We start from the raw sequence: 19609 nt of genomic DNA on the forward strand, positions 1-19609 counted from the left end.
CAGGAGACCTCCCCGACTACACATGCAGATGGAGTCACCCGTGTCTTCCCATGGCCCCACTCTACCCCTTAGACACATCTACCATGATGCCTGTAGTACTTCTGTGCATTTATTTCTTAAACATTTATCTTTTTTTAAGTGGTCTGTAACAGCGGTCCCCAACCCTTTTGGCATCAGGGACCGGTTCCGTGAAAGACAATTTTCCCATGGACAGGGGCCGGGTGGGGTGCAGGAATGGTTCAGGCGGCAATGCGCGTGATGGGGAGCGCCAGATGAAGCTTTGCTCTCTTGCCCACCGCTCACCTCCTGCTGTGCTGCCAATACCGGTCCGAGGCCCAAGGGTTGGGGACCCCTGGTCTATAAGACTTACACCAAGGGCCATGTGAACCACTGTCACTCTATGTCCTCATACAGCGACTTAGTAAATGCTGCATTAGATAACTATTAATAACATGACCTAAGAAATTGATTAGATACATAGAAAAGGGTCCAGGTTGAATTCGGGGGGAGTGGGAGGGTCTGAGACCAGGAGATGGAATGAAGGTGAGTGAATGGGACACAGACAGAAGTTGGAACTTATCCAATGACCATCCCCACCCCCCATAAACTACAAAGGCATATAAAATATATATATATATATTTTCTTTTCTATAAATACATTTGGAAGGTGGCTCCCAAGCCACTCTAACCCATTAAGCCCTGTCCTTATTAATCTTTTCTAAATAAAAAGGATGTTGCTGATGCCCAGTAATGTGGTGGGTAAACAGCTGTCTGGACTAGCCATTATCAGTCTAGTTCAAAATAAAGGCTCTTCCTGGGGCCAGAAAGCAGGATTTTTAGAGGGCCCCAGTGGGCAGGAGGCAGGTCGCCAAGAATCAAACAAGGCAAAACAGACATGTGCAGTAGTCATAATCATGCTAGTAAGAACTAAGTGCCTCAGCGAGGCATGTACAGGAATTGGAGGGGGAAGGAGAGGCCTTCAAAACTTTTATGTCTGAGCACTCACTCCTGGTTTGAGAAACACAATAAAATGCCTGGGTAGTCATTATCAGGTAGATAGGACGCTGGGCTGGGCTAGGAGGTGGAAGGGGCCTCCCTGCCCCTCAAGAGTTCCTGACCAGTGAGGAGTCCTCCATGCTCTCTGAGGGGGTGGGGGATCCAAAGATCTTGGCAAGAAGCCCTCTGTTGGAGCGGGCCTGGTCCTGAGCGTTGGCCAGGCGAGCCCGTTCACGTCCTCCTGGCCGAGCTGCCTTCCGGGCCCTCAGCTCCTGTTCAGTAGGACGCTGGGCAAAGGCCCAGGAGACGTTCGGGCGGGTAGAGTCCCCATCAGCGGCAAGGAAACGCTGTCCGCGCTCCACGCTTCGAAGATAGAAGTCAGTCTCACGCTTTGCCTGGGCAACCTCAGCCCTCAGGCGCTGCCTGCGTACCTGGCGCTCAAAAGCAAGATGCTCGCTGAGGTGGGACCAGGTAAAACGGTGCAGGTACTGCGGAAGGGAAAACAAGAAAAGATCTGAGGAGGGCAGATCTGGGATGGAGAGGAGATGGGGGGCGGGGCCAACAAGAGGTGACAGGGGTGCGCCGGCTGGGGCTGGGAAGACGGAAGGCTGAGCGGTGCGGCAGACAAGCCGATCCCCTCACCCTGAGGTTCCACAGGTCATAACGGAAGGGGCTGCGCCTGCGGGAGCCCATGGGCGTGTTGTGAAGACTGGCCGCCACACGCTTGGCTACTCGCTTGTCCCGGAACTCCACCCAGCCCTCGGTGTAGTCCTTGCTGTACTTGGACCGCTTTTTTCCTCCCGCAGCGGAGGCTGCCGCTGCCTTCTTCTTGCGCCTCACGAACCCGTCTGCGAAGCAAAGAACAGTGGTCAACGAGGCCAATACAGCACCCGCTCAACTGCACCTCCCATTCGCCGAATTCTCCAAACCTTCCCTCAGGCCAGAGTCCCACCTCAACGTCTTTGCCCGGAAGCGGATAACTGCGAAGTCCACCCTTTTCCCCTTGTCTAACTCAATCCTTTCCTCAAATGTTAACTCCTTTATCAGGTCTGCCCTAAACGCTCTCTTTAAAACCCGCACAGGCCCCCAACCCCAATTCCAATTAGTGTCTGTCTGTATGCGAGCTGGGGACGGCCGATCATAAACCTTCTCTTGACCTGGGCCGCGATGACAAAGAGATACGTTCAGTTTTGTGGGAAAACCACTGAGATTTAAATTCAGGCTGTACCCATTTAACAAACTGGTAAATTCGGCTCAGGAAAGATGGGCGGGCGGAGCCGAAGTTAAAATCCAAAAATTAGCTATCCGAGAACTAAGGCTCAGCGAGGTATATACTGCGCTATCCACATCCCATCGCCGCCTCCTAAAAGACATGCGCGCTACCGATTTACCAAAGAAGCCGGACGCGGGTCCCCGGCTCCGTCAGCGCCTCGGACCAGGGCAAGCTGAGGCAACAGGACCTGCATTGCGTGCTCACTGCCAGCGAGCATCACCCTCCTACCCTCACCGCCAAGGCCTGAGCACTTACCTTCCGGCTGGAAAAAAACGCGCCCGACCTCGCCGTAGGCGCTGAGAAGGTTCCGTACGTGCAAAGGCCTAAAGCGGGGCGGTATGTGGCCCAGGTAGACAATACCTGGCACTACCCGTTTCTTGCTGCCGCCAGCCGCCCCTTCGGATTCCTCCTGTTCCTCCTCTGCCTCTGATTTCTGATCACTCCCTTCCAGAGGTTCCAGCTCAGCGCCTCCCTTCTCGGATTCCTCTGCCTCCATGCTTGCGGGTAGGTAAAGCAGGGCAGCCGTAAAGCGCCGCGCCTCTGACGCACACTTTGTGCGACTGCCTGTGTCGAGGGGGCGGGGTCGGTCCGGGTGACGACAAAGGAAAGGACAAGATTGGGCGGTGCCCGCAAGTCTAGGCCTAGAGGAGAGAGCGGAAGTGGGTCCCGGGTCCGCCGGGAGATTCAAAGCGTGAGAGAACTTGAGCTGATGAGGCAGAACCGGAGAGGTAGAGCTCCAAGTGTAACTTACCCTATGGCACTCCTCGGTGAGATGCAAAAGGACGGGATGAAGCAGGCTCTTCCGGAAATTTTGGAGAACTATTTTGGGAGTGAGGGGAGGTTTCTTTGTATTCTACAGGTCAAAATAGCATTTTACCCAAGGGACTCGGGTGAGACTCAAGGTTGGGGGATGGCTCAACTTTTAAAGGTTACTTAAATTTCAATTTTTAAATTAAGTTTGAAATTTTAATTATTTTTCAAAATTTAACTTAGAGATTTGAATATTTTAAATCTAAGTTTTGAAAATGTAATTTAACTTTGCAAACAAGTGTTGGAAATTTAGTTGAGATTTAATTTTTGAAAATTTCATCTGTAACCTTTTCATTTAGTTAAAAAATTTTTAGTTTAAAATATTAATTTAAAATTTGATTTTGTGAATAAAATGTCTAAAAAATTTTAATGTTTGACAATTATTTCTTTTAAAAACTTATTTGGCGCCTGTTTTACATTTGTGTTGATGCATGGATTCGTATTTATACTTATGTTACAAATACCTATTGTCAAATGTATACGTGGCCCTGCTTTAGGCGACTGCCTGTACCGCGAGCTTTATTCTCTCCAGGACTTGTTTTCACAGTGTTGGGGTCCAGGGTAGGCCACCCAAAAATATGCCTCAATGGCGTACTCGTTATTTTGAATTAAAGGTGCCGAAGAAATGGTCACCACAAGAGGACACTCTGACTCACCTTCTGTCTCGCTGAAGCAACCTTTGTTGACAGGCTCTTGGGCGTACCTGACGATCGCTTGTGTGTTTATACACTCATTCCTGCAAGATCTGAGCACAAATGACTGTTCACTGTTCAATTTTTCTATCGTGTTCAGGCCTGCAGTGTCAATGACAACCTTTCAAAAACGGACTCCTTCGAGCCGGATTCGAACCAGCGACCTAAGGATAACCAACGATCAAACACCTACAGTCCTCCGCTCTACCAACTGAGCTATCGAAGGGCCTTTGAGGGAAAGGTCTTAGAATACTTTAAATAATCTTTACCTCAATCTTGTAGTTTTGTTTTGACTATAAGTTTATTTCAAAAGTAGAAGCAAACATGAAGGGTGCTAGAAATATTCTAAAACTGATATGGGTAGTGATTATAGGAGTATACTAAAAAATTAATGCCCTTGAACAATAAAGAGTTGTGCTTTAATTCATTATCTTGCGCTCTTCGATACATGACAGATAGGACCATCACCCTTGACACTCCTGCTGTCTCATCAGCTTAGCGCCTCCTCTCTCGATCAGAAGTGAGCCATAAATGAAAGGGTTTTCCTAAATGGGTTGAAGAGGGAGCTATTATCTTGAAGCGGAGTTACTGTCCAGTTTATTCTTTTGGACCGGAAGGAGTTCACTCACTTTATGTGTATGTTTGATTTGTTTCGGCCTACAATTTTCAAAATTCTTATCCTTCGAGCCGGATTCGAACCAGCGACCTGAGGATATCTAAGTGTTGTATCTACAGTCCTTCGCTCTACCAGCTGAGCTATCGAAGGACCACTTATAGCTACTATTTTAGAATCCCAATCCTAATGTCTATCCAGATGGTTTCCGCTTTGATAATATTCATATTCACTTTTGAAAGTATAATCAAATTTAAGCAGTCTTTTAAGGCACTGAACGGGTTCTATGTCATGATCTGAGTAGTTGGTTTCCTGGGTTTAATAAACATGCAAAATCCATTGAGTTGTACATTTAAGACGTTAGGATATTGTTCTGTGTATATCTCAAAACAAAAACCCTACCGGTATCGCATGCCCTCCTCCCTAAGTATTATATACCTAGGGTGAATTCCCTGGATTACGCCCTATTTCCTGCTGTCCCCTCTAATTACTTTCTCCTTTTTCTCTCAAAAGTGTCTAGGTTGGCTCGATAAATGATATAATTACGTAAACACAGACATTTGGGTTGAAGAGGATCCCAAAGTTGTGAGCAGAGCAATATCCAGTGCATTTTGGTATCATTGTGATTCTCCTTTCTGAAAATCTAATGGGAAATCGTGTGTATTCATAGCCCTAATGATGAAATGTGTGGAGTGTGTGTGTGAGTTTTCTTACTTGGACAAATAATTTGGGTGGTTCATATTATATTGCATAATTATTGTGGAGCAATTAAAATGAAACAAAAACCCCTAAAAAATTTAAATGCAAATATATTCTTTTTTCAAAGAAAATCATCAAACATCGAGGTTCAACAGAGATTGCCTTACACTTGTGCCTAAAGCAGAAATAGACACAAATGGAGAATACACTAAATTATCTGGAGAGAAAAGGCTTTCTTTGGAAATATGCTTAAGGAAAAGATTAAGTGTATTTCTCTATAAAATATCTGTGCTTATTTCTACAAATTTATACAAAACTATTATTTCTACAAAATGATATTATTAAAAAGAATTCCAAAAATTTTTTTTCAAGTGGCAATTGCCAATGCATTCTATTAGGGGTACTGAGAGGACGTAGTCCATATTGAACTCAGTAATTAAATCCCTTTCCATGACAAACCAAGAAAATATCATTTAGCAACTTTCAGTGTTCCTGACCTAATAGAGAATTAGCAGCGGGAGAAGAGAGACTGTAGGACGTGGAGTTTCTCTTTCATTGTCAAGTGTCCTCCTATCTGTACCTTGAATACAAGGTGGAAAATAGCAGAGATGCCAACAAGTGTAAAATTTCAGCATGGTGCTGGATTCAGTTGCTGCTACAGAATTGTCGTCTCTTGGGATGCAGAAGTCTTCCTGGGATGATACTTAGAGGAACAGGAAGCTCTCCGAAAGGAAACAGAAAAGACAAGTCCACCTTTCCTCTTCCTCCTCCAACCTTGCATTCTCCCTCTAGCTTCCTTTTTGGCAAAGCCTAATATGGAGCCATGTAGTAAGTCAGCAGTGTGGTTTACCTCCTTTATCACAAGGCAGATTAAAGAAGGATGAGTGTCTTAGTCTGCCCTGGCTGATGTGACAAAATACCACAGACTAGGTGGCTTAAATAACAGAAATTTATTTTCTCACAGTTCTGGAGGCTGGGATGTCCAAGATCAAGATGACAGCCTTTTAATTCCCAGTGAGAGCTCTCTTCCTGACTTGAGAGAACTCTCTGGTGTTTCCCATTATGAGAATAGTAATCCTATGGGATCAGGACCCCACCCTAAGGACTGCATTAACCTTAATTACTTTCCAATTTTGAATACAGTCACATTTGGATTTTGGAAGAACACAGTGCAGTCCAGAACAGTGAGCTTAAAGTTGAGTCAGTAGTTTAACAACTGGGAAAACTTCCATGTGAATTTTAAGATATTATTTTTGATCTTCATTTTACCTCTGTGCAAGCTAAGCTGTTGAAATTTTAATACCTAATCCAATGTATTGGAAACTAGAACTCCCAGCTCATGGTTGAAAGCCCCCAGTTGCTCCCAGTTCACAGTCAGTCATCCCAAAGCTTAATCCATGGATCTGAGCTATGGAATTAGTCCACTTTCTTTCACTCCAGTTCCACACTTGCACCCCTAATAGAATCATGGAAAATAAATGGAGAAAAAAAATGAGTGGAGGCCAAATTGACTTCTGTAACTGGGTAAATTCTGTCCAAGGAGAAGTGAGGAGAGAATACCCAGGTGGTGGAGCGAATCAAGGCAAGGCTGACCTTGAGCCAAGTTTTGAGATGAATGGTGGGTTTCTACACACCCACTTAGAACATCTGAGTTTTGAACTCTTTTGTCTCAAATGGAGGGGGTGCAGGAAGGTGGAGGATTTCTTCCCACAGAAAGTTATTCACTTTTTTTGTCAGCCCTGACCGCAATGAAAAAGAAAAGAGAAGAGCAAGCATTAAGGGCATTAAAAGGGTCCTGGAAAGGCCTGTGCAGCGTGCCTGCACAGCATAGGGACATAGAGTCACTTTCTTAAGTAAAATGTTTCATCTCCATTTCATCACTTTTTCCCAATTTCATTGAGACTAGAAAATAACATTAAACCAAAAAGAAAAAATGTTTCTAATGATGGAATTTCAGACAAAGAACCAGTTGACGGGAAGGGTCTTCACATGGCTTTCCTGCAAGTGATGGGTCTCCGGCAATGCTCAAGAGTTCTCCTCTGAAGAACTAGCTCTGTGAAGTACCGAGCACCTAAGCACAGTACCTGGTACCTAGTACTCCACAGGCCCAGAAGAAAAAGAGGCAACTACTACTTTCGGTTTTTTGCAAGGAATCCAGATCTAAGCATGCAGCCATGATTATATTCACTTCTATTAGTGTTTACCTTAGAAAAATAACTTGTACACCCTTGATCGAAATCGGGACTACGAAGCCAGAATGAAGGGAGAAAATAACTGGGACGCACACCCCCTCGTGACCTTGTGTCCACCGACGGTGATTTTTATCTATAAAAAAAGCCATACAGAAAGCAGATTAGGGGACATTTGTAGGAACTCTGCAGAATCTGTTTCTGGTACTAGCAGAATCAATTGGTGGAAAATTTAGGAGTGCGGGGATTGGCAGGAACTATTGGGATGGCCAAAAGCCTAGTCTCATTGCCTGAGAAACTTGATTTGCCCTCCTGGATGTACCTACAATTTCCTTCCGGTCCCCGGAGATATGATTCCAGTGTTAAACTCTTGCCCAATTTCGAAGACAGGTGTTTCTATGGATTCCACGCCCTGGTCCACCTGCACCCTGCAGTCTTCTCTCAACAGGATCCAGTACCGTAGAACAGATTATAGGTGGCGCCCCAGGGGCTGTTTGATAACCCGTACTTTGTCCTATTGTCTAACGCCAACTAGATACCAAGGTGGCCACGCGTTCTGAATTACATTCGGATATTAAAGTATGGGAGGCAGAAGAGCATAATGGGGAGGGGAATTAGCTCAAGTGGTAGAGCGCTCGCTTAGCATGCGAGAGGTAGCGGGATCGATGCCCGCATTCTCCAGCTTTATGTTCCGCCTACTCTTTGGCCTTTATTTCCATGCTTCTGTAAATAAATACCTCGCTACAACGTTACCACGTAAGGGCCCAATTCCTAATTGATGGCCTCTCCCTCCTCTCCAGTGACAGGATAGGGAAGGTTGGATTCTTTGAGATTTCTCTCGCCTTTCGAAGATTTGAATATTGGTCTCTGCCAGGTGGATTTACAAGTCTACACTTAAATTATTTATGCATTAATATTACATTTTTATTCTCAGAATCTATTTCCCACATGTATGACCTATTGAGGGCCACCTCAAGTTCTTACAACTGGAACAAATAATTTCTATTTCTTAATGAAATTTTGAAGAGCCAAAAATATGTAGGTATGTTTGAGGTTTGGTTTTTTTACATTCACTCGTCCTCTTTTGGAGTCATCTGGCTGTTTCTACGGGGGTGGTGGGGCCACTACTGCCAATTGATACTGGAATGTTGCAGAATATGGCCCAATTATGGGAGGGAAATTGCGGTGGAGAACTTGTTTGGGTTGGAATCTATGGTGCGTTGATGAGACGCTCAGTCCAGGACTATCTAATAAAATTTGCAACCAAGGCCCATGTTATCTTTGAAAATTGGACAATTTTTCTTGTTTACTCTTTTGCCCTCGAGTCGCTTTCAAAGAGCAAGGGAGCTACCAGTTTAGACCAAAGTGGGTAGAAAATTCTATCAATTTTCCCCTTGTCTATTATTTTTAATTCTAAAATTTTTCTCTTCTGCAGTGGTTCTCAAACCTTGCAACACATTAAAATCACCTGGGAGCTTTTAAAACTACCAATGCCTGGGTCCCACCTTCAAAGTGCCGCAACTAAAGGCGCTTTGTAAAATAGTCCCAGGTGATACTGACATCCACCCACTTTTCTGCGCCAGGGTTGAGAATCACTTTTACATAATTAAACGGAGAAGTGGGAGTAGTGCCCCAGGGTCTGTGGGCGACTGCCAGTAGTTGAGCGTCCACCTGGGAAAAAAACAAACAAACAAAACCTTCGGAGAGACTCAGGACTCTAATACCACGAGAGGGCGCCCGTGCCCAACCAGTTACTAACCTTTGGTCAGCTATGTTCCTAGCAGGCCGCCCCTCCCCTAGTCTTGGGATGCCGGGTAGGGTGGCGGAGACTTGTCACTGGATCCTTTGCTTAGGGGGCCCACCTCTGATCCGCCTGGTTGGGGCTCGGGACATTTTTGCGGCACGGGCCCTTTATGAACTATGAGCCTGAAGTTTGATCGCGTATTAGTAATTATTACGGAGAATAATAATTAAACAAATTAGATTCGTTGCACACTGAGATTACTCTTAAAAAGATGCACAGCAAGGATATATATAGCTGAGATAAACCTTTTTAAGGGTGAGGGTGAAAAAAGCAGACGCAAAACGTGAACTCCTTCGAGCCGGATTCGAACCAGCGACCTAAGGATGCCTGGTTAGGAACAAACACTCAGCTACAGTCCTCCGCTCTACCAACTGAGCTATCGAAGGAATCACGGTAACTGTCTTCCCCGCAGAGCATGCCATCTCTGCACGAGGTTGGAGAGCCATTGGTGCTTATTGTTTTACTCACCAGTGCGGTTGATTAGGTCTGCTCTAGTGGCCTCCACGTTTTTTTTGTAACCCAGCACTCCTTCACAGGACCGCTGCCCTGGACCAAGGAGAAAACGCTAGCACCCACTGGTTTGCAAGAAGAAAATAAAATAATGAGGTATGAGGAACTGACAAAAATTTAGCAATGAGTGTCTTTTACTATGATAAATGAATTTAAATAACCAATCTTAGAATTTGAAGTACTTTAATCTGCAATTTTAACAGATAATTAACAGAAGGAGGAGGAGGAAGAAAACAAGCACAGGGTTAAACTCTTCAAAACCATACTAAGACGTTCTTAATTGACATTAACTCCCTGTAGATAAACCGGACGAACACACTAATTCTAAACTCAGAAAAAACCTGTCGATGGGAAGCTAAAATATTTTTAAAATTATCTTAACAAGGTAGAAAGTAATGTCATTCAAACACTAATTTTACAAAGTGTGAGTCTAGTCTAATTTTCTGTGACAGTCTGAAGCTCAGAATGGCTATTACTCTCATGTAAGTGAAATCCACATGAGGTGGCAACAGATATCAGGAATCTTTGTTCTTCACGTTCCACTAAAAATCATTACATTGTCATACAGTGGAGCCATACACATAGGACAAACGATGCCCCTTGTGAAAGTGGAACATTGAGACCAGTGTTCACTCCTCTATGGCTCAAGATTTTTTTTTTTCTGAATTGGAATTAAAAGCAAGCTGCTAATCACTTAATTTAGCCATTTAGCTCAAGTCTTCATGAAACATCTGTTTTGAGGGGGCTAGTCTGAATAAATTAAATATAAAATTTTATCTCCTCTCCAACCCCAATTGACTGAATAAGTTATCCTATTTTATAAATGTATTTAGTACTATCCATTTTGTAAAAATACGCTTTTACAAAAAGGATCCATTCCTTCCTTCCTTTTCTCCCACTCCACATTATAGAAGATTCAGACAGAGAAAGCTAGACAGGCCTTTAAGGAGCCTTGAGAAAAGAACAAGCAGATTTGAGGGATTCTGAGGAGTGTGTGTGTGTATGTAAATAACTTGAATTCTCATAGGTCAAGAATCACGTCTGGTTCTTCCATATATATCTAGCCTTCTTTTCCATATATTTACACAACAAAATATAACTGAAAATATAAGAAGCAGGAAAGTTTTGGTGTTCCTTTCTTTTTCGCCTTCCTCAGTATTCTTAGAGGCAGGTGGGAGATGAATTTCGAATCCCACCACAATAGGGAAGAACAAATATGACTCTATACTGGATATGTTTCTTTTTCTTTAACCTTTGCATTCTATTAGTTTTGCTATAAATTAATCACTAGAGGGACGTTGCCTAAGGCTTAAAGTATACATAATGGCCCGTCTCAAGGAACCCTGCCTCCCATGCCTGAGGGGTTAAGCTAAAAATACCTTTGCTTAGCTCCCAGGGAAACATCCTGACCTAGCCTCCCTGTGAATGGCTGCAGGAAAGAAGAAATTAACATATCCCCTCCCGAGTCTAGCCAGAACCAGGAAATATTTGCAACAACTTATCGCCTTTTTTACTTTATCTCCTCACCTCCCCCTCTTTTTTCCATAAAAGGAACTAGCATCCAAAGCCAGGCAAGATGGTTCTTGAGGACGTTTGTCTTCTATCTTCTCGGTCCGCCGCCCTTGCCCCAGTACTGCAACAGGGAAGAGCAAAATCTGACTGCAATGTTGGATCTGTTTCTTTTACTTTGACCTGTGCTTTCCATTGCTTTTGTTCGGTCTATAGCTGTAGGCATACATAATGGCCTGCCTCCGGGAACCCTGCCCCTCTGCCTGAATGTTAAATTAAAGTGCCTTTGTTCAGCCCACAGGGAAACACCCTGACCCTGCCCACCTGTGAATGGCTGCAGAAAAGCAGAAATTAACGCATCCCCCTCCCCGAGGATGGCCAAAACCAGGAGGTCTTTTGTAAGACTTAAGGCCTTTTTACTTCACTTCCTCATCCCCTCCCTCTCTCTGTTCTATAAAAGAAACTAGCGTCCAGCCCCTGATAAGATGGTACTCGGGGACGCTAGATCACTAAGTTATCTGACGCCTGGCTTTCCGAATAAAGTCACTATTCCGTGCCCCCAAAACTTGTCTCTCAATTTATTGACCTGTCATGCGGCAAGCAGTGTGAACTTGAACTAGGTAACTATACACAACAGTAACCTTTAATATTCACAAACATGCAATGAGCACTGACTATTCCAGGCACCATGCTAAGTGCTGGGAACACACAGAGGCAAATAAGATAAACTGTCCCCAAAAGGTGTCAAATTGAAAAGCTCAAACAGTAAGTTTGAGTCAATCATGGAGGTAAAGATTTTCAGCTTTGAAGGCTCTGACTCAAAACGCTTGGTAGTTAAGTTAGTGGGACCTCTCTTGTTGGTAGTTTAGACCATATATATAATAAAAGTGTATTCTGCTGATGTAAACATTTATCTTTTAGAAAAAGTCCTAGGACTCTGAACTCTGGAATCCAGCTGATTATGAAAATATGTTCTGGCATACATATATTTTCCTCTTTATTTCATGTTCAAAAAATAATACTGGCTTGTTTCTGGAATGCCTGAGATATTGTCACCTTGGGCTGCTGGCTCAGATAATACTCTTGTGTAGAATACTTCCTTTTCCCTTTACCTATGACCCCAGCTTTCCAAGTCTGCTCTGGAACAGGATTAAGGCCCTGACTTCTGTCTCTTGTTTACTCTTCTCAACTACCAAGACTTCCTGAAGCACACCTGACTATACAATTTGCTGTTGATAACCTTCTCTGAACAGACCTGTGTATTCACAAAATTGTAGATGTGTCTGCCTTTGCTTTTCTTCCAGAGACTGTCCTCCCAAGTTCAGACCTAACTGTAGGCTAACATGTTCTTGTAGGCAGCCTCCAAATTACTGACCTCTGGCTTTTCTTTCATATCTGGCTCAGGCCAGTATCAGTCAAGCTCTAGTTAGGAATAGAGAATCTGTGGACTCTGCTTTCAGATTATCTGTCCTAAGGAAAAGCCACTAAGTTTTTTTTTAGTTAATTTGATAAGATTTATTAAACAATGTTATCTATATAAAAGATTAAGTATCCTAAAGGCAATGCAACTAAGTTATTCTTTCAACAAATATGTGAGAGGTTACTGTGTGTCAAAGTCCTGAATTCCAAAATGTCATAGTGTGATTTGCTTTTTTTGTCCCCCCTACTGTAGACTGAATATTGTCCCCCCCCCAAACTTATATGTTGAAACCTTAACACCCACCCCCCAGTGTGGCAGTATTTGGAATAAGGAAGTAATTAAGGTTGGATTGGTGTTCTTAAAAGAAGAGACATCTGGAAGCTCACTCCCTCTTTCTTCCACTGAGGATGTGGCAGGAATGCAGCCCTCTATAAGCCAAGAAGAAAGCTCTCACCAGAAACTGAATCAGTTAGTGCCTTAATCATGGATTCCTCAGCCTCTAGAACTGCAAGAAAATTAAAATTTTTCAGTTTAAGCCACCCAGTCTGTGGTATTTTGTTCTGGTAGCCCAAGCAGACTAAGACACTAGCCCCCAACCTGTGCCCTTTTTAACCACCTTTAATCAAGGACTCCTTTGCAGTTGAAGTGTTATGTCTAAGGAGTTAGGTTAGCTTGTGCTCAGGACCAAGCTCAGGATGGCCTTGGCCTTGGAGATGTTGGCACAGGCCTTGAGTTCAGAAATGCAATTTTGAAGTATGTCAACTCAATTTTAACAATATAGCCAAAGGGCCATAAGAATGGGAAAAAGCAGTCTGTTCCAAGCAACTCAAAAAATGTTTATAAACAAGAAATCCATTAAGTTAATTGACAACAGGACATGTGGCTTATTAACACCAGCAATACTTGTTCCTCTGTCTAGGACATCCCTTTATAGTTTTCATCATACCAGGAAACCGAAACATTAAGTTGATGCTGCTGGGTGATCAAGAGTTCAGGCTTTACAATAAGACTTAGGGCTTAATACCCACAACATGGAGTCTGTAAATCTTCAATGATTGTTCTCTCTAGTAAGTAGAATATTCATATGAGTCAGATACAGGGCCTCTGTTCCCTTGATTTTACTGGATAAACGCTGGTAATTTCTTAACTCCGTTTCTGTCACCATCACCTATTTTTTAAAACAGTCACTCCGAGCACCTTCATTTCCTAATGCTAAACAGTTAAAATACAACTGAGAATTTAATTTTCACTTGAGTCAGTTACATTCACCCAGTAAGTAAATGATAGCCTTCTTGAAGGCACGGCCCATGTTATATGCATGTTTTCATGTTAAGTATCCAACAGGGAAAAGGCGCTTAATAAAAATACGTTCATCAATTAATTTGAAAGATGTCTTGAGACCTGGAGAACAGTCAAGGCTCAGTGAACTCTTCCAGGAAAGTTGTTTCTCGTCCATCCATTTTAAGTTGACTCATGATTCTCGGTTTCATCGTGTATATACTGACAATACTTCCAAACTGTAGGGAGTCTACCTAGTTTAAAACATGTGATTCCATGTGCCCAACCATAGGTGCTATTCATCTAAATAGGTAAAATACGGAATAGTTTTAAAACGGAATATAACATCACATGGAGCAAGGGATATATTAACAATATTCAGGTTCCTGAGTAAAGAAAAAAGGAAGGTTTGGATGGGAGAGGATGGAGAGTGGTAAATTGTCCTGTCTCCAGCATGCTCAGAAGTGGGCATTCTTTCAATACAATATTGATAGTACTGGGGCTCTTGGTCTCAATGGGTGTAGACAGCATTACCAGGTTTTCAAAGCGACATAAATATTTTTAACATCTAACTCGTTTTACTCTGATTATACACTAGGCAACCTTTCGTATGAGTTTTGCCTTCCCAAATTTGAGGGCCAATAAAAACACACTGGGCCACTTAGTTTTTTTTTCTTAGTATAAATTTATAAAGCTGGTGTTCTGATTTTAAGTTATTCTTGACTATCCTTCACACTCCCATTCAAGAGAGAATGGCAGAAATGCAATTTGGACTATAAAAACCAGGCTTAAGTCTTTAGATTTTATTTTGCAGGCAGTTGCAACCTATTGTGGGTTGGTTGGTTCTTTTACTTGCCGAAGGAAGGGAAGAAAGGTTGGAAACAGCACTATCTAAAAGGAGGTCCATTGTGCTGTTTAGGTGTAGTTGATCAGGAGCTGAAAGGGTGTATGAGGTAGTGGTAATAGAAAATCTGTCTCCCGTTATTACATAATGACACTTGCTTGGGCCAGAAAGTTGTCACCATTCTCAAAACTCTCCATGGACATTGCTGCTTCTGAGCCTCTGCTCATCAAACTGTTTCCTTTGTTTGGATCGTCTCCACCTTCATACTACGTTTTCCAACATCCCTGCAACCTAAACCCTTTTCGGTGGGGATAGTGCTTCAGAATCATCCCAGGAGCCTAAATGCCCTACCAGAGACCATGTTATCTCTAGTTACCCAAACAAAAGCTCTAATAAGCCAGAGAAGTGCGTTGCCGCCAGGGGGCGATGAGGCTTAACGCTGCTGGAGTCATAGAGCTGGCCGAATAGTTCAACAGAGCCAGTAAACCACAGCTGGTCGCCGGGATTCCGCAATTCAATACTTTCTAAAATTTCTCGTTTGACAACGGTGAGGCACTTTGTTTTGGAGATTAGGGGAAGGTGCAGAAATGTGGCTGCGAGCAAAAGGTACAAAGATTATTCGCCCAACGTGGGGCTCGAACCCACGACCCTGAGATTAAGAGTCTCATGCTCTACCGACTGAGCTAGCCGGGCACTCCGCGCGCGAGCTTCCTTCAGTGAATTAAGAGACTATAAAATTCTTCCTGGACTGACAGGGATTAATAGGATTCTAGATTTTTTTTTTACTGTTTTTGTTATATAAGATGACGTGAAACGCAAAGAATGTAAGCATTGTCTGAAATTATTGGCATGCATTCCATTCGCTTTCACGACATCTTCCCTCTTCGCCTCATTCTCACCAACATGTCTTGGTGGACCACAAAATCCTTCCGGAATCCAAGAGTCGGAATCTCTGAACGCTCTAAGGGTGAGCCCAGCTCTGGCATTCCCAGAGCTCCAGGCCTGGTTGCCAATGTGGCTCCAAGCTCAGTCCCAAAGGTCAGGTCCTCGAACCAAAACACTGCACTGGGCCTTCTCCGTAACCCACTGAGACATTCCTCTCCTGTTTCTATCACCAGTCAACTCTGGCCCCTCTTGCCACGCTGTGTAAATGTAGTCCTAAAGGAATTCCCTGCGGTTTTCTCCCTCCTTTTCAGGCCGCTTGTTCTTGTTCATTTGTTGTCCTTCTCCACAATCAGGGCTTGCACACACAAAAAAGGGAGGCGGGAAGGGGTGTTGCAATTGCGTTTTAATATAAAATATTTGACAACCACTGGAATATAGGATCCAGTGATTTTTGTGTATTTTGTTTACCACAGACTGCAAAAGCTCATTGATTATAATAGATGCTAAACAAATATCTGTTTAAAGAGTGTACCAACAGTACGCTCCGGGAAAAGAGAAAAAGTGCCCCTTCTCAATAATGAAGCAGAGCCCCTATTCCTGAATGATGGAAGAATACGCAACAAGGAAAGCCGAAATAACTTGTACAAAGGTTTCCAGCATCCCAACTCTATAGGTCAATATTTGATTTTTCCATTTGAACCCATTTCTTTGATGTGATGAATGAATGATGGGTGACATTGAATTGAGATATGACCGTCGTCTTCCTATACTATTTTTTTAATTTTAAAAATATAATGTTTATTACCTGGATTTTTTTAAATTAACTTTTACTGGAGTATAGTTGCTTTACAATGTTGTTTCCTATACACTTCATATGACCACAACCGTGGAGTCGAACTTCTAGAATAACCAGAAACCTTGGCCTTTGCAAGAGTCAATTTAGAGCTGATGCAAAACTGAGTAAGAGCCAAAGCTGAAAAGTACTTGTCTCTCTTAACTAGAAGAGTTATCTAGTTACTTACTTGAATCAAGTGCATATACAGCCTACATATTTCTACATGAAAATATAGCAGTTTAATTTAACAGCAGATGTACCAATTTCTTTTGAGTGAGTTAATAAAACATTCAATAGCGGGTGCAGGCCGCAAAACCTGGGCTCGTCCGGGATTTGAACCCGGGACCTCTCGCACCCTAAGCGAGAATCATACCCCTAGACCAACGAGCCACCTGCAAGAACAATTTTTCTAAATAGATTAAATATTTACTTCTCCTAAATATTTACTCCGTTTTTCTTTCCTACTTGGATATATAACATTTTTTTCCGTCTCTGTTTCTCTTTGTTTCTGTCTCCCTGCTACCCTCCCTTCCTAGTTTTAAAACCAGATCGACTTGGCTCAGAAGTTCCCTGGATTTCCCCGCAACTGAATCCTTCGAAGATTGGTCTGTATAAAGCCTTATTTCTCAGAGATCGCTGATCCACCCTTTGTAAGAAACAACGGTGGCGTTTATTTAAAATAAAGAAACCTGTAGTCTTCCTCAAATCTACTGAGTCGAAGTCCCTGGGGGTGAGGCCCAATAAGCTGCATTTCTGACAAGCTCCCTAACTCCTCTTGGCTTGATCTCAGTATTTTCCACGGAAAATAGTGAAAATTCACTCAACGGGATATAAAGTTCTGAGGTCGTGAATGAATAAAGAAAATTCGTTGTACAAGGATCAAGGGGATACATAATTAGTGTTCAGAAAGTCGGTTTTGGTGGGAAATGAGACTGATTCAAGAGGCGTAACATCGAGAAGTGGACGAAAGAGGGTCTGCTTGTGTCGGTCAACGTGGACCAACTGGTTGGTGACAGACGGCAAAGTAGATTCTGGAAAAGGGCTTAGTCCTTTCTTACCTAAAAAAATAAAAGTAACAAGAAAACACTTTCCCCAATATGGGAGTCCTCCCTTCATGTGAGGGATGATCTAACCGAATAGAAATCCTCAACTGAGCAATCGGATATCATGAACACTGCCTTTTCACACTTGCCCCGCATCTCAGTATGTTTTCAGACTATTTCGAGGGCAGTGTTTGGCCACTAAACAAACTGGTGACAGTTTTTCCTTCTAATGAACTTAATAACTCCTAAGGTGTCTTGCTGCTTTTCTGCTTCTCTTGGACAAAATTTTGAGCAATCTGTCTTGCTCAAAGACGTGTGCTCTGGACTCCCTAGGATGGTTTGGACTTGTGGCAAAATGTCTTTTGTGGAGATACCACAGGTTGTCTCGTAGGACAGTCGTTGGGCAGTTTGGCTGGAAAGTAATCAAAACTATTTCACGGTTAAATCACAGTGGTGGTTAAAAGGCGACTCTGGCCCGTACGGGGATCGAACCCGCGACCTTGGCGTTATTAGCACCACGCTCTAACCAGCTGAGCTAACCGGCCACGCATTATAACACTTCTTTGGAAGCCTTTACAAGAAACTTTTCTCGTTCTTGATGTTTTGATAATAGGAACAGTATTGTGTATCTGAGCTGCTGGATTCGCCTACACCAAACAAGGATTCGTCCGTTTCCCAACATTTGTCCTTCTTTTCAGTACCATGACTCAGCAACAATACCTCCTCCTCCCCTTTGAGTGTTTTCAGGCCAGTTACCACAGCTAGCCGTTCACTAATGGATCCTGGGCAAGTTTCCAAGTTGCTCCTCTTCGGCCATCTGTCCATTGGGTGTGCTTTTCTGCGTTTTCAATTTCATTCATTACAGATATCCTAAAAAACTTCAAAGGTATCCTGTTTTCCTCTCTACGTATACAGTTCTATACGCCGTGGCTAAAAAAGTACCGAGAAAATTAGAGAAGGATACAAAGTAAGCACTGATGTTTTTAAAGGGCAATTTCTGATTATGCAGGTAAAAGGACCTGGAGATGCCGGGGATCGAACCCGGGGCCTCATACATGCGAAGCATGCGCTCTACCACTGAGCTACATCCCCATCCTGCAGCAAAAGCGTTTGTAGCACTTCCCAATTCTTTGAATCTGAATTTTTTTCCCCCCTCTGCAACTCTAAGATTTTCTGAACGCTTAAATTAAATTCTCCTTTGCTTATTCAGCAAAATCTTGAAATGGTTAATGGGGCAACGTTCATGGGTATTTCGAGTGGAGAAAGCCTTCCAGTCATTGGACCCTTGTCAAGCACTTAACTTAGAGACGGAACGAAACCTGACGAGAAAAAAGAGAGTGGGACTCTCCTTTAAAAGCTTCTTTCCTTTTTTCTTTTTCCTTTTTTCCCCCTCTCCAAAGACAGCTGAGACCCAGCACGAAATCAAATCGCTCCCTCAGTCCCTAGACCTATATTCAGGTATCCAAAGAGTGACCGAAAGGTGATTTAATTATCCCTTAAAAGCATCAGCATTGGATTGGCTTCCTTTTGAAAGTGTTTGGGCCCAAATGTAGAATATTTGACTTCTCTGGGAAGCCTAGGAACTAAAGGCCAACCTGCAGTTTTTGACTGCACTGAATTCTATATGGTACTATAGAATATATCTCTATATGCTACATAGAGGTATAGTGTTTATATACATATAGTATGTATATAAACTAGAGTGAGCGAGAAAGATACAATTTGGGGAGACATTATAATTAATGCAATATGGTTTTATCGCGGCCTTAAAGACCTTCACTGTGGCTGAGTTTCTATGCCAAGCATTTTCTGAATAGCCAGCTCTTAACTGGAATCACAGGCGAAATGCCTAAAATCGTTCTTCTGAATGTATGCATAAATTGACTATAGTTGATGTGGAAGGCGTTTTTTTTTTTTCTTGTGTGAGCCTGGATAGCTCAGTTGGCAGAGCATCAGACTTTTAATCTGAGAGTCTAGGGTTCAAGACCCTCTTTGGGCGTTGTCGTTTTCTTTTCCTATTCCTGTATATTCATCTCTAAAGAATAGTAACAGAAAGGGAGGTAAACTCAAATCACAAGCCGATTTCCCTAAAGAAAAACAGAGGGGACCCTGAGCATGGCATAGTTATCACAACCTAGGACCTTTTCAGAAAATAGAAGGGCCTTTTAGCCGGAAGCCACAGCACAAAACATTTCATCTAGAGCTCGAG

General features: G+C 43.1%; 1 protein-coding gene and 9 non-coding genes across 10 annotated transcripts; 2 read left to right on the forward strand and 8 right to left on the reverse strand.

Annotated features, from left to right (window-relative positions):
* Positions 1 to 474: 474 nt before the first annotated feature.
* On the reverse strand, positions 475 to 2769 carry ABT1 (activator of basal transcription 1). The gene is made up of 3 exons (XM_065886175.1): positions 2525 to 2769; positions 1639 to 1844; positions 475 to 1484 (listed from the first exon to the last, which is right to left on the reverse strand). Exons 1-3 carry the CDS (start codon positions 2763 to 2765, stop codon positions 1104 to 1106), a joined length of 828 nt encoding a protein of 275 aa, XP_065742247.1. The 5' UTR covers positions 2766 to 2769; the 3' UTR covers positions 475 to 1103.
* Positions 2770 to 3907: 1138 nt separating this feature from the next.
* On the reverse strand, positions 3908 to 3997 carry TRNAY-GUA (transfer RNA tyrosine (anticodon GUA)). Its single transcript is given in 2 exon segments — positions 3908 to 3943; positions 3961 to 3997. It is a non-coding gene; the product is annotated as a tRNA-Tyr (tRNA).
* A 452-nt stretch (positions 3998 to 4449) lies between these two features.
* On the reverse strand, positions 4450 to 4537 carry TRNAY-GUA (transfer RNA tyrosine (anticodon GUA)). Its single transcript is given in 2 exon segments — positions 4450 to 4485; positions 4501 to 4537. It is a non-coding gene; the product is annotated as a tRNA-Tyr (tRNA).
* Positions 4538 to 7880: 3343 nt separating this feature from the next.
* Positions 7881 to 7953, forward strand: TRNAA-AGC (transfer RNA alanine (anticodon AGC)). The gene has a single exon. It is a non-coding gene; the product is annotated as a tRNA-Ala (tRNA).
* Positions 7954 to 9365: 1412 nt separating this feature from the next.
* On the reverse strand, positions 9366 to 9462 carry TRNAY-GUA (transfer RNA tyrosine (anticodon GUA)). Its single transcript has 2 exons — positions 9426 to 9462; positions 9366 to 9401 (listed from the first exon to the last, which is right to left on the reverse strand). It is a non-coding gene; the product is annotated as a tRNA-Tyr (tRNA).
* Positions 9463 to 15257: 5795 nt separating this feature from the next.
* On the reverse strand, positions 15258 to 15330 carry TRNAK-CUU (transfer RNA lysine (anticodon CUU)). The gene has a single exon. It is a non-coding gene; the product is annotated as a tRNA-Lys (tRNA).
* Positions 15331 to 16675: 1345 nt separating this feature from the next.
* TRNAP-AGG (transfer RNA proline (anticodon AGG)) lies at positions 16676 to 16747 on the reverse strand. Its single transcript has one exon. It is a non-coding gene; the product is annotated as a tRNA-Pro (tRNA).
* Positions 16748 to 17871: 1124 nt separating this feature from the next.
* TRNAI-AAU (transfer RNA isoleucine (anticodon AAU)) lies at positions 17872 to 17945 on the reverse strand. The gene has a single exon. It is a non-coding gene; the product is annotated as a tRNA-Ile (tRNA).
* Positions 17946 to 18420: 475 nt separating this feature from the next.
* On the reverse strand, positions 18421 to 18492 carry TRNAA-CGC (transfer RNA alanine (anticodon CGC)). The gene has a single exon. It is a non-coding gene; the product is annotated as a tRNA-Ala (tRNA).
* An 834-nt stretch (positions 18493 to 19326) lies between these two features.
* Positions 19327 to 19399, forward strand: TRNAK-UUU (transfer RNA lysine (anticodon UUU)). The gene has a single exon. It is a non-coding gene; the product is annotated as a tRNA-Lys (tRNA).
* The last annotated feature ends 210 nt before the right edge of the window (positions 19400 to 19609 follow it).

This window comes from Phocoena phocoena, chromosome 10 (genome assembly GCF_963924675.1).
Source record: "Phocoena phocoena chromosome 10, mPhoPho1.1, whole genome shotgun sequence".
Taxonomy (NCBI): domain Eukaryota; kingdom Metazoa; phylum Chordata; class Mammalia; order Artiodactyla; family Phocoenidae; genus Phocoena; species Phocoena phocoena.

What these genes read in the sequence shown, in the direction of transcription:
- ABT1 (XM_065886175.1), bottom strand. Translation starts at nt 2,765, where the DNA reads ATGGAGGCAGAGGAATCCGAGAAGGGAGGCGCTGAGCTGGAACCTCTG. An exon ending in CGTTTTTTTCCAGCCGGAAG is followed by an intron (nt 1,845 to 2,524) that starts GTAAGTGCTCAG and finishes TTTGCTTCGCAG; the next exon opens with ACGGGTTCGTGAGGCGCAAG. An exon ending in ATGACCTGTGGAACCTCAGG is followed by an intron (nt 1,485 to 1,638) that starts GTGAGGGGATCG and finishes TCCCTTCCGCAG; the next exon opens with TACCTGCACCGTTTTACCTG.